General features: G+C 39.9%; 1 protein-coding gene across 1 annotated transcript; it reads left to right on the top strand.

Moving 5' to 3' along the window:
* Positions 1–9365: 9365 nt before the first annotated feature.
* On the top strand, positions 9366–11196 carry LOC139561729 (uncharacterized). Its single transcript, XM_071378995.1, has 4 exons — positions 9366–9543; positions 9745–10110; positions 10361–10711; positions 10901–11196. Exons 1-4 carry the CDS (start codon positions 9486–9488, stop codon positions 11023–11025), a joined length of 900 nt encoding a protein of 299 aa, XP_071235096.1. The 5' UTR covers positions 9366–9485; the 3' UTR covers positions 11026–11196.
* The last annotated feature ends 1228 nt before the right edge of the window (positions 11197–12424 follow it).

Consider the following 12424-nt stretch of genomic DNA (forward strand, 5'->3'; position numbering starts at 1 on the left):
ATATGTATCAGTAGTCTCAGCCACCGACCCAAATGATGAAAAAATACAAACCAGTAACTCTGACTTTCCACCATTTAAAGATTAATAACGCACCTTTTTGATATGAATACACATCTGTATGTAAAGTGAGACATTTTCTCAACCTCACTTCCTCTTCAAACAACCCATGGATCCAACCTAAAAGTTGTACCTCCTGTGGTGCATGTAGATACACATTTCTGTCACTTCACTTTGTCTCTTGACCCTCATCTCAGTTGTTCTGTTACACCAGACCAGAGACAGAGAAGTTAAAGGATGTTCAGGTTGTGTCTAGCTCCAGCAGCCTGTGACTGAGTCAGTCCATCCAGGAGATTCTGTGACTCTGAACTGTACAATACACACTGAGACCTGTGCAGGAGAACACAGTGTGTATTGGTTCAGACATGGCTCAGGAGAATCCCATCCAGGAATCATTTACACCCATGGAGACAGGAGTGATCAGTGTCAGAAGATTCCCGAGGCTGGGTCTCCTACACAGAGCTGTGTCTACAACATCCCCAAGAGGAACCTCAGCCTCTCTGATGCTGGGACTTACTACTGTGCTGTGGCCTCATGTGGGGAGATACTGTTTGGGAACGGGACCAAGCTGGATGTTGAAGGTAGACTCCATTTCCTAATCCATATGCTATTTTAAAAAGACAGACATTACAGTTAATGAGTGATTCGCTGTATCAACTACTGCCCATAGCACTATGTTGGAGTGGTACAGTATATTTTATTCTTGCATATTGTGACTTTGATCCACAGATGACAATCCTGGTCCTTCTCTCCATCATAAGAACTGGAATTTTCCTCTGCTGTCTGATCATCTTCATCATCATCTACACCACCAGAAAATAGATAAAGCTAAGGACAGTGTCAATAGACTAGAGATGGGTTTTGGAGTAAAGTAGGAGATACTGTATCATCACTATGCATTGTAAATTATGATTCATTATGATTGCTTTGTTGCTCGTATTGCATTTAAACATATTAGCCTGCGACTTCTAATTCAATTGATCATCAGCATCCTTCATTATGCTATATGTGTTAATTGATTGAACTGCTCTCCTGAAATCCCTGTATACAGAATGTGCCTTCTTCTTGCATTAATAAATATCTTCCTTCTCTTGTGTTCTGTATATACAGTATGTCTGTATGAATGTGTATGCAGAGGGCTTTTGCAGACACAACCTACTGATACCATGCTAAACCCACCCACACAACATTCACTCAGTGAGCTGTTCACCAGTAACAGAACACTGGTCTGTTGTGACATCAAGATGAGGCCATCCCTTTGCTTTGGACAGGCCTGGTTCACCTTTCATTCACTATGTAGTTTCAGCAGGATGTCTATGTGGTGTCAGTGTGTTTTCTCTCATGTTTACATTGTTGATCATGACCATGACAATTAGAAACACAGTCCACTGACATACTGCATGCTATATAGCCTCTATCTTATCACATGGGCCAGTTTCCCAGACACAGATTATGCCTAGTCCTGGACTAAAATGACATGTTCATTCTTGAACTACAATAATTTGTTTACAGTTTATAACATAATTTGTATCAATGTTTACAGCTAAGAGGCCTACCCACCCAGGTCAACCTGGTCTCATAGACTAGATGTAACATAGTCATTGTAAATCCGTAAAACTCAAATTAGTATGATATGTAACATTTGGTATGGTTACATAAGAAGGATACTTAAAGGAAAAACAAAAGTAGGGTGGTTGGTCGATTTGGATGGGTAGGCGTATAACATGAACGTCTCGCGTCCCAAAGGTTGCGTTTTTGAATCTCATCACGGACAACTTTAGCATTTTAGCAACTTAACCACCTAGCTAACGTTAGCGATAGTCACCCAGCTCGTTAGCTAACATTAGCCACAACAAATGGGAATTCGCAACATATCATACATTTAGCTAATTGTTTACATATTGTACGAATTACAATTTGTAACATATTGTACGAATTGCAATTTGTAACATACACCATGGATGATGGACACCCACAAATTAATACATACCATACAAAACGTAACATATCAATCTAATTGGAGTGTCTCATGTGATCCATACTAAACTGTCAGGTGTTACACGTCAGTTAGTGCATGTTTGTGTGAATGATAGTGAATGAGACTGACATATAATTTACTTGTTTCATTCTGTTGGTGTTTCCCCCATAACATAATGCTCCACTCCTGTTCACCCTTCGTCGATCGACGTGTGTGCAAGTGCAAGGGCAGAGTCATGTTTTTTGGGGCAGCGTGCACTTTTGTCCACATTGTCATTGCATTCCACCCAGAGAGGAAGTCCGCCTTGTGTAGTGCAGTCTGCGATGCAAATTACCGCTCCACCATGATCGACGGGGTGCATATGGTCAGGAGAGAGATGCGGGAATCTTCTCAAGAAGCAAGTTCAGCTCTCAACTCATTGCAGGCCCACTCCCGCTAAGGCCAGCGTGCTTGCCGGGGACCCAAACACCAAACCCCTATGTCTTAGTGGGAGATGAGGCATTCCCTCTGAGGGTAAACCTGATGCTACCATATCCAGGTAAGATAGGCTAAATACATGTGACTACATATGATGTGAAAATTATACCAATATAGACGTGGTAATTATATGCTTCACATAAAATGTATCTGGCATCACAGTAAGAGGATGGGTGCCTATGTCCAAAGCATAGGCTATAGTTGTTACACTACACATTTGATAGCCTTCATGTTCCTGTGCAATACTAATAGACATTTTCTTCAGGTTCCTCTGCCCTTGATGAAGCCAAGAATATCTACAACTACTGCCAATCAAGCCAAAATAATTTTAGAAACCCGCTTTGGGATTCTTGTTGCAAGATGGAGGGTCCTGGGACGAGCCGTTGATGTTGCCCCAGAGAAAGCAGAGTCTATTGTGAATGTCGGCGTGGCCCTCCACAACTACCTTTGCACCACAGAAACTGACAATTTAGTCATCAACACGGTACATCCACCGCACATACATCCACCGCACCTACATCCAGCTTCCTGGACCCAAGAAACATGTCAGCAGACAGGGCATCTGGAGTTGCTACAGACATGCGCAACAACCTCAAGGACTACTTCCTCACATCAGTTAGTCATGTGTCTTTACAGGATGCTGCATCAATTTTGTTATTGTTGGACATAAAATACTGTAAAAACACCAGCAAATCAGCTCCAAGTGATAATTATGTTTTAGTGTTTGGGCTTCTTGCATTCAATTTGCAATCTACAAATGATTTGTAATTTTGTTCCAACCCCCTGACCATTCCCTTAAGATTTGTTTTTGCCTGCAGCTGAATCTCGTTGATAATCACTGCTTTAGGTTTATGGAAATGCTTTTACCTTGTTTGTATTCTACACATACTTTGCACATCAAACTGAGAAAGGCCCGGAAAATGATGCACATTATCTGAGAAAGATCTGAAAAATTGCCAAAGACTCCAGCCACCCGAGATATGGACTGTTTTCCATGCTCCTGCCCGGCAGATGATACTGGTGCATCAAGGCTCAGAGCCAACAGACACCTAAAAAGCTTCCATCCCCTGGCGATAAGACTGTTAAATAACTAACAACTACTGCTCCCCCTCACACCCATGCTGCTGCTAAAATGATTATTGATTAGATTTATATTACCACCACTACACTGCTGTTCATTGATTATTTATTGGCATTAACATTAGTATATATATTTTTTTTTTTACATTTAATCTCTTCACAAATAATTTCATATTCAAACATTTGAATTAAACAACAATTCCATGTGAATCCGATACCTCTGATGTGCAGACTTTCCACAGCAGAGTTTATGTCATTGTATCATTGATGAGAATGTGCCAGATGACAACCGAACTGACATAATATACCTTAAGTACCACCGCATATGTTCACTTGGTCGGATTACCAGAATATAGTTCATTTCCCCCCAACTTCTGATGTTCCCAGAATCTCTATGTTAACCCAAGGGGTTTTCTAATGTCACATCAGTAGAGTAGGGAGAGGAGGTATTTATGACTGTCATAAACCTACCCCCAGGCCAACGTCATGACATGTGTTATTCTATTTGTGTATTTGTGTGATATAGGATTTGTGCAGTTTAGTTTTATTTGTGTGTTTTTTATTAGCAATAGGGTAATAGTGTAATAATTCAATTCTCTTTTTTATTTGTATTTATATACTACAATTTGTTTCTATTTGGTTTGTTACTTCTTTTTGATATTTATGAGTCTTATTTTTGTATATATTTTTATATAGTTTTAAATGTTATGATTATTTATTTGTGTTGTTCCAAATGTCTGAATAAAAATGACAGTTAGTGCAGAATGGTGCTTTTTTTTGCGTGGGGGGGAGTTGAAAAGGGGGTTCGCCCAGGGAACCATACACGCTAGAACCACCACTGCCTGGCTGGACCACCACTGAGGGTGACATTATCCCCTGGATGGACCACCACTAACGGTGACGGAGAGACAGACACAGCATGGGTCCGATCTGAAAGAGAGAAAACAAAGGTTTAGAAACAGTTGTGAATAAAAAGTGTTCTTCATGCACATGATATAAACACCTACAGGGCCATCGGAAAATATTCAGACCCCTTGACTTTTTCCACATTTTGTTATGTTACAGCCTTATTCTAAAAAGGATTAAATAACACAATTTCCTCAACAATCTACACAAAATACCCCATAATGACAAAGCGAAAACAGGTTTTTAGAAATGTTTGCTAATTTATTAAAAATAAAAACAGAAATACCTTATTTACATAAGTATTCAGACCCTTTGCTATGAGCATTGAAATTGAGCTCCGGTGCATCCTGGTTCCATTGATCATTTAAATGATTAATTTATTGAACAATTTCTAAAGACTGTTGATATCTAGTGGAAGCCATAGGAACTGCAACCAGGTCCCTCATAAATAGGGCTTCCCATGGAAAACCATTGGGAAATCCTATGACCTCAATCTTTTTTCCCCTGGATGGTTTGTCCATGGGGTTTCGCCTGCCAAATCAGTTATGTTATACTCACAGACATTATTTTAACAGTTTTCGAAACTTTAGAGTGTTTTCTATCCAAATCTAGAAATTATATCCATATTCTAGCTTCTGTGCCTGAGTAACAGGCAGTTTATTTTGGGCACGCTTTTCATCCGGACGTCAAAATACTGCTCCCTATCCTTAAGAAGTTTTAAGAACAAATTCTTACTTACATTGACGGCTTAGGAACTGGGGGTTAACTGCCTTGTTCAGGGGCAGAACGAGCTTGTCAGTTCGGGGAGCCGATCTAGCAACCTTTCAGTTACTGGCCCAACGCTCTAACCACTAGGCTACCTGTCACCCCAAAATACTTGAGAAGTTTCTACAACTTGTTTGGAGTCCACTTGTGGTAAATTCAATTGATTGAACATGATTTGGAAAGGCACAGACCTGTCTATATAAGTTCCCACAGTTGACAGTGCATGTCAGAGCAAAAACCAACACATGAGGTCAAAGGAATTGTCGGTATAGCTCCGAGACAGGATTGTGTCGAGGCATAGATCTGCAGAATGGTACCAAAAAATGTCTGCAGCATTGAAGGTGCCCAAGAACAGAGTGGCTTCCAACATTCTTAAATGGAAGAAGTTTGGAACCACCAAGACTCTTGCTAGAGCTGGACTCTTGCTAGAGCTGCCAAACTGAGCAATCGGGAGAAGGTCCTTGGTCAGGGAGGTGACCAAGAACCCGATGGTCACTCTGACAGACCTCTAGATTTCCTCTGTGGAGATGGGAGAAACTTCCAGAAGGACAACCATCTCCGCAGCACTCCACCAATCAGGCCTCTCTGGTAGAGTGTCCAGACGGAAGCCACTTCTCAGTAAAAGGCAGAAGACAGCCCACTCGGAGTTTGCCAAAAGGCACCTAAAGACTCTCAGACCATGAGAAGCAAGATTCTCTGAATGCCAAGCGTCACATCTGGAGGAAACCTGGCACCATCCCTACGGTGAAGTATGGTGTTGGCAGCATCATGCTGTGGGGATGTTTTTCAGCAGCAAGGACAAGTCAGGATTGAGGCAAAGATTAATGGAGCAAAGTACAGAGAGATCCTTGATGAAAACCGTCTCAAGAGTGCTCAGGACCTCAGACTGGTGCAAAGGTTCACTTTCCGACAGGACAGCGACCCTAAGCACACAGCCAAGACAATGCAGGAGTGGCTTCAGGACGAGTCTCTGAATTTCCAGCAAGAGACTGGACTTGAACCAGATCGAACATCTCTGGAGAGACCTGAAAATAGCTGTGCAGCAATGCCCCACATCCAACCTGACAGAGCTTGAGAGGATCTGCAGAGAAGAAAGGGAGAAACTCCCCAAATACAGATGTGCCAAGCTTGTACCCAAGAAGACTTGATGCTGTAATCGCTGCCAAAGGTGCTTCAACAAAGTACTGAGGAAAGGGTCTGAATATTTATGTAAATGTGATATTTCAGTTTTTTATATTTAATACAATAGCAAACATTTCTAAAAACATGTTTTTGCTTGGTTATTATGGGATATTGTGTGTAGATTGATGAAAAAAACAATTGAATCCATATTAGAATAGGGCTGTAACGTAACAAAATGTGGAGAAAAAAATCAAGGGGTCTGATTACTTTCCGAAGGCACTGTAAACACAGTCACAACTATGTGATAGACCAAATCTATTGGTGAATCACAAAATGTGAACTGAAGATACAATAAGCAGTAGAGGATGAGAGCTGGTATATATATGCGTTCCATTCTGTGTTTAGATCTACACTGCCAGACCATGAAGGAAGGACTGAATCTTCAAATAAGAGAGATGAAAGTAATTTGTGATTATGGGCGGGACATAGTGTGACAACCATAGCTGCATACAATGACCACAGATACATTTTTTAAATTACCACCAACCACTGATTTTCAACTCTTGCATTTGGTTTGATAGAGAGAATGATAAGATGTTTGAGATGTAGACTGTAGTTTATCATCATAGAGGTTCCCAGAATTGTAAATGCTCTTAATTGATCAAACGTATTTCAACAGACCAGTTGGTCAAACATATTTTGTTCATTTTAAAATAACAGAGTTTTAAAAGGGTCTGGATCTAAATCTGTTCTCACTGTAAGACACCCCCAACGGATGAGTTTATATATTCTACACTCTTAGAAAAAACATTTTCGAAAGGGTTCTTTGCGGAGGAATAGGATTCTAACAAGAACAATTTTGATTAGAATAACTATTTTTGAAAGACAAGGGTTCTTTGTAACTTAAAAGACTATAGCTAGAACCTTTATGTCACGCCCTGACCGTAGAGATCCTTTTTATGTCTCTATTTTGGTTGGTCAGGGTGTGAGTTTGGGTGGGCATTCTATGTCTGGTGTTCTATGTTGTCCTTGTTTTGTATTTCTATGTGTTTGGCCTGGTATGGTTCCCAATCAGAGGCAGCTGTCTATCGTTGTCTCTGATTGAGAACCATACTTAGGTAGCCTGTTCCCACTTGTGTTGGTGGGTGGTTGTTTTCTGTTTTGTGTGTTCACCTTACAGGACTGTTCGTTTGTCGTTTTTGTTCGCGTGTTCATCTTTATTAAAAGTATTATGGATACGTACCACGCTGCGTATTTGTCCGATCCTTCCTCATCTTCCCAGGACGAGAATCGTTACACTTTATTATCCTAAGAACTGTTTTTTGATGATTCTTTGGAAAGCAAGGTGGGTTCTACATAGAACAATATATCATATTTCCCAGCATGCTCTATTTTCTGAGTTGTTTGTTTAACTGTTGCGATTGGCAGGAGCAGTGGCTTGTAATTCACGCATAGTATACCTTACTGAAGGCAGTGGCAAACCGTAGCTACTGGACCTAGCCCTTCAGAGGGGGAAAATCTTCCACAAAGTTGTACTGAACTCAAAAATCGAGAAAAACTGACACAGAACCTGCACTAATGTTACCAACAACAACCACATTGGTTACACAACCTACAGTATGGTAGCCTAACACCGTCACTATCACACTATCACCTAAAGAGAAAACAGTGGCACATCAAAGGATGTGAGTTTGACAGGCTCATGATGCTGAAAGGACAGCGACTGCAATAGCAGTAGGAGAGTGCACTTTCTGTAAAAAACACATAGACTGATAGAAAGACAGCAGTCACACACAGCATGATAATTAAAGAATAAGCCAGTGTCCATTCATGAGGACATAATAAGCCAGAAGGTCCCAATCATAAGATCACAAAAACACAACCATTAGGCTAAGCACTTACCAATCGAAATGTACAACTATTACTTCCCATTGCAAACATCGTTATCATATTAATCACACACACTAACCAGTGATCTAAAGGTTAAATACAACAATGTTCACACGCATAACACATTCTTTTCAAACAGATAGCCAGCAACTGCAAGCGAGCTGCAATAAAAAAAACAGTTCCACGCACCAGATGATGATCATTTGAAACAACTTCTTGTTGAAACTTAATCTCAAAAAGGGTCACGTTAACAAATTAGCATCAACATCATCTTCAATAACAAATTCTACAGCAGCCGCCACACAGTAGCCTACAAAAAACTAGCTAGCTTAGACTGGAAAAACTACTGCTCGTTATTGCGTGGTGACCTGTCGGTCTTTGAGAATGGCGGGAGTTCCCATACGTTTTTGTCAAAATGGTCCCATCCATTACAAGTCAAAATGTGATTGGTTGATTCTACTGTCACTCCAAAATTCTGCTCTAATATGGTTGAATGGCAGATGCCTTCTATCGAGCTTCTGAGGGCCTAGCCAATGATGAGCTATCTAGCTACATTTCTCCCCAGAGACTACCAAAGAAAAATTATGTTTGGATATTTTATCTCCTCAGTTTTAACCCTTTCCTTTTAAATGCAAACTGAAGAGATTAAATCAGAATGTCATTGAAAAGAAGAATATAATCAGAATATCATTGAGATATTATTGAAAAGATGAAATAGAAATTAAAACTACATTGATATTTAAAGTATACAACAATTACTTTATAAATCCTTGGGCCTTCTCAAGGTGTAAAAGGCCTTGATCATTCCCCAGTCCTTAAAGGGGAGTGGGTTGTTAAGACAACAATATCTGTCCTCAGAAAATGAAGGCCAGGATTTTGCTAAACTTGGTTCTTCATTCAAAAAGTGAAATTCTGACCTTTGCTGCATTCAATTTGAAAGCATATATCATAGAAGATAAACACAGTAGTGCCAGCCCAACAGGATGCTCAGCTCTGTCCATCCGGTCTCTTGTAATCTGGGTTAGGTCAAGTCACCACAGGAGCACTCAGTTTATCTTCAGCATATCCTCGCTGCTCACTGTGGAAACCCTGTAATCTGCTGAAATGCTAAATAAGATACCGCAGACTATTTAATGCGTCTCAGAAACTAAATAACCTCATTTGAGAAGTGTTGTTCTACAGAGGTAGATTTTTCCACTCAAGACACAAGATGACAGCGATCAGGATGTTCGCACCACTGTGCACATGTTTGCTTCTTGGAGAGATGGGTATGTTTTATTTACTTTTAATATGACGGCATGTTCAGTTTCTATATATCATTTTTTACTCAGCCACGTTTAGCGATAGCCTTCATCAGTGAGTACAATGAAACAATTTATTTTGATTGACACTTTGAGGCATTCCAATATTGTATTTTAATATAACAGTTAATATATTTGTGTAAGATGTTGTCTTTTCTTTTGTTGTAGCTCATGCACGAGCTGGGACTGAGCCCTCAGCCATACAACAGTCGAGTGGTCTCACGTCAGCCAATGTTGGGGACACAGTGACTTTGCAGTGCTTCTATGAAGGCGACGTGGCCATGCATTTCTCTTGGTACAAGCAACCCTTGGGAGAAAAACCTCAGGTCATCTCAACAGTCTATAGGTATGACGAGGCTCCTACATTTTACCATGAATTCAAGGGTAACCCTCGATTTTCAGTGCAAAGCGGCCAAGGAATAAATCACCTCAGCATCTCAGACATAAATAGCTTGGATTCAGCCTTGTACTACTGTGGGAGTGCACACTCGAATGTGTTGGAATTTGGAAAAGGAACCTTTCTCAATATAAAAGGTACAGTACTGAGAATTTCTTTTCCTCAGTAATCCTTAAATATTTTCAGACGAAGTCTGAATTTGTAGATAAAGAGTAGTACTTAGATAGCCTAAGAATAAAATAAAATAAACTTTCTGGAAAAGCGTCTTACAGTTAATATCAGGTGTTCTCTCATTCAGATGATTCTCTCAATGAGTAAGAACACTTGCTACGGGAAGTTATAGATAGTTAACACAGATTTGCTGACATATTTAAACCCTCTTTTCAGATTCAGGCTCCAACAGCGAGACAGCTGTAGAGCAGTCTGTGTCTGAGTCAGTCCAGCCAGGAGAGTCTGTGACTCTGAACTGTACAATACACATGGAGACCTGTGCAGGAGAACACAGTGTCTATTGGTTCAGACATGGCTCGGGAGAATCCCGTCCAGGAATCATTTACACCAATGGAGACAGGAGTGATCAGTGTGAGAAGAGCCCTGAGGCTGGGTCTCCTACACAGAGCTGTGTCTACAACCTCCCCAAGAGGAACCTCAGCCTCTCTGATGCTGGGACTTACTACTGTGCTGTGGCCTTATGTGGGGAGATACTCTTTGGGAAAGGGACCAAGCTGGACATTCAAGGTAAACCTCTTATGCTTCTTTGTTAATAAAATGACATAAACGTTATATTTACTCTCGTTATACAGGTAGTTATTGTAAAACACAATGTGTTCCCAATGACTTACCTGATCAATTAAAGGCAAAATAAAATACATGCTATTACACTGTAATAGCCTCTACTGTATAATAGAAAACATGACATTCTTTCAGGGGGTGATATCCAGGTGGCGACTGAAGCGGATATGAGGATCCTTGTCCTCTTCTCCATCATAAGAACTGGATTTCTCCTCTGCTGTCTGACCATCTTCTTCATCATCTACCTCATCAGGAAATAGATTAAATCAATAATTCAGTTTCTCAGTCCTTTAGCTGTTACAAATGCAAATGTGTTTTACTGTCTTTTCAAATGTTTCAGTGCTCGTCAGCTTTGGTAACATAATGTAAAGTTAAATGCCCATATTTCAGCCTTTCGACACGTTGAAGATGCAGATATTGCTGTTCAGATTTTCAATAAATGAAATCATCTTTATTGAAATAATATGCACATTTTTATTCAATACTGACAATTCTACAGTGGATACAGTATGATGGGATAATATATTCAAACAAGACTATTTCACAGCTGTTGCTTTATGGGAGCATACACAATGAGCTTCTCAGAAACGTCTCCACCCTGCCCTCTCCCTCTTCCACGCTCAGATCTGTTCATTGAGAAGCTCAGTGCAGCATAATTCTCGGTGTCATGTACAGATTCTAAAATAAAGATAGAGAGATACATGCTTCATCCACAATTACTAAATGACTCACTTGGACTGTGGGTGAAGTGTGCTTGGTCACTCTTAATTAAAAAACAAAACATATACTTTTTGTATATTATTGTTCACCATTCATACATTATATTAATTTATGCTATTAATATATGGCATTCATATATCATATATTTTGTATAAGGCATGACAAAGTCTCTCTCAAAAGCTTTCCATAACTTGCAAACTGCTTTTTATATTGTTCAACATACCTTGTGTCAATGGAAGCTGATCCTCAATACTGACAAAACTAAACTAATGGTGTTTTCTAAAGCAAGAAACAGATCGCTGAACCTTTAACCTATTACTACCTGTCAGGGCAATGAGATTGAGACTGTAACCTCACTTAAATATCTTGGAATTTTAATTGATGACGTTCTCTTTTAAATTGCATATTTAACTTACAAAAAAGTTTAAGCTGAAGTTGGGATTATTTTAGGAATAAATTCAGTTTTTCTTTTGAAGCCAGAAGGAGGCTAGTATCAGCTACTTTTATATATGAATGCTTCCGCTCAGTGTTTGAGATCAATTGACACCCTTTACCATGGCGCTTTGAGATTTATTTTAAACTGCAAAACCCTTACGCACCACTGCACTTTGTATACCAGGGTTGGCTGGCCTTCTCTAGTCACTCGTAGGCTCAGTCACTGGTATACTTTTATTTACAAAGCCATTTTGGGTTTACTTCCATTTTATTTGGGCATTTTTATTGTTCAGAAATGTGGTGGATACTCTCTTCGTTAGCAGGACCTTATCCTTTTCTCAATAGGGGGGAGGCGCTGTTTCCACTTTGTAAAAAATCGTTCCCAAATTAAACTGCCTCGTACTCAATTCTTGCTTGTACAATATGCATATTATTATTACTATTGGATAGAAAACACTCTCTAGTTTCTAAAACCGTTTGAATTATATCTGTGAGTAAAACAGA

Source organism: Salvelinus alpinus, chromosome 31 (genome assembly GCF_045679555.1).
Source record: "Salvelinus alpinus chromosome 31, SLU_Salpinus.1, whole genome shotgun sequence".
Lineage (NCBI taxonomy): Eukaryota > Metazoa > Chordata > Actinopteri > Salmoniformes > Salmonidae > Salvelinus > Salvelinus alpinus.

What these genes read in the sequence shown, in the direction of transcription:
- LOC139561729 (XM_071378995.1), top strand. Translation starts at nt 9,486, where the DNA reads ATGACAGCGATCAGGATGTTCGCACCACTGTGCACATGTTTGCTTCTT. An exon ending in TTTGCTTCTTGGAGAGATGG is followed by an intron (nt 9,544 to 9,744) that starts GTATGTTTTATT and finishes CTTTTGTTGTAG; the next exon opens with CTCATGCACGAGCTGGGACT. An exon ending in AACCTTTCTCAATATAAAAG is followed by an intron (nt 10,111 to 10,360) that starts GTACAGTACTGA and finishes CCCTCTTTTCAG; the next exon opens with ATTCAGGCTCCAACAGCGAG.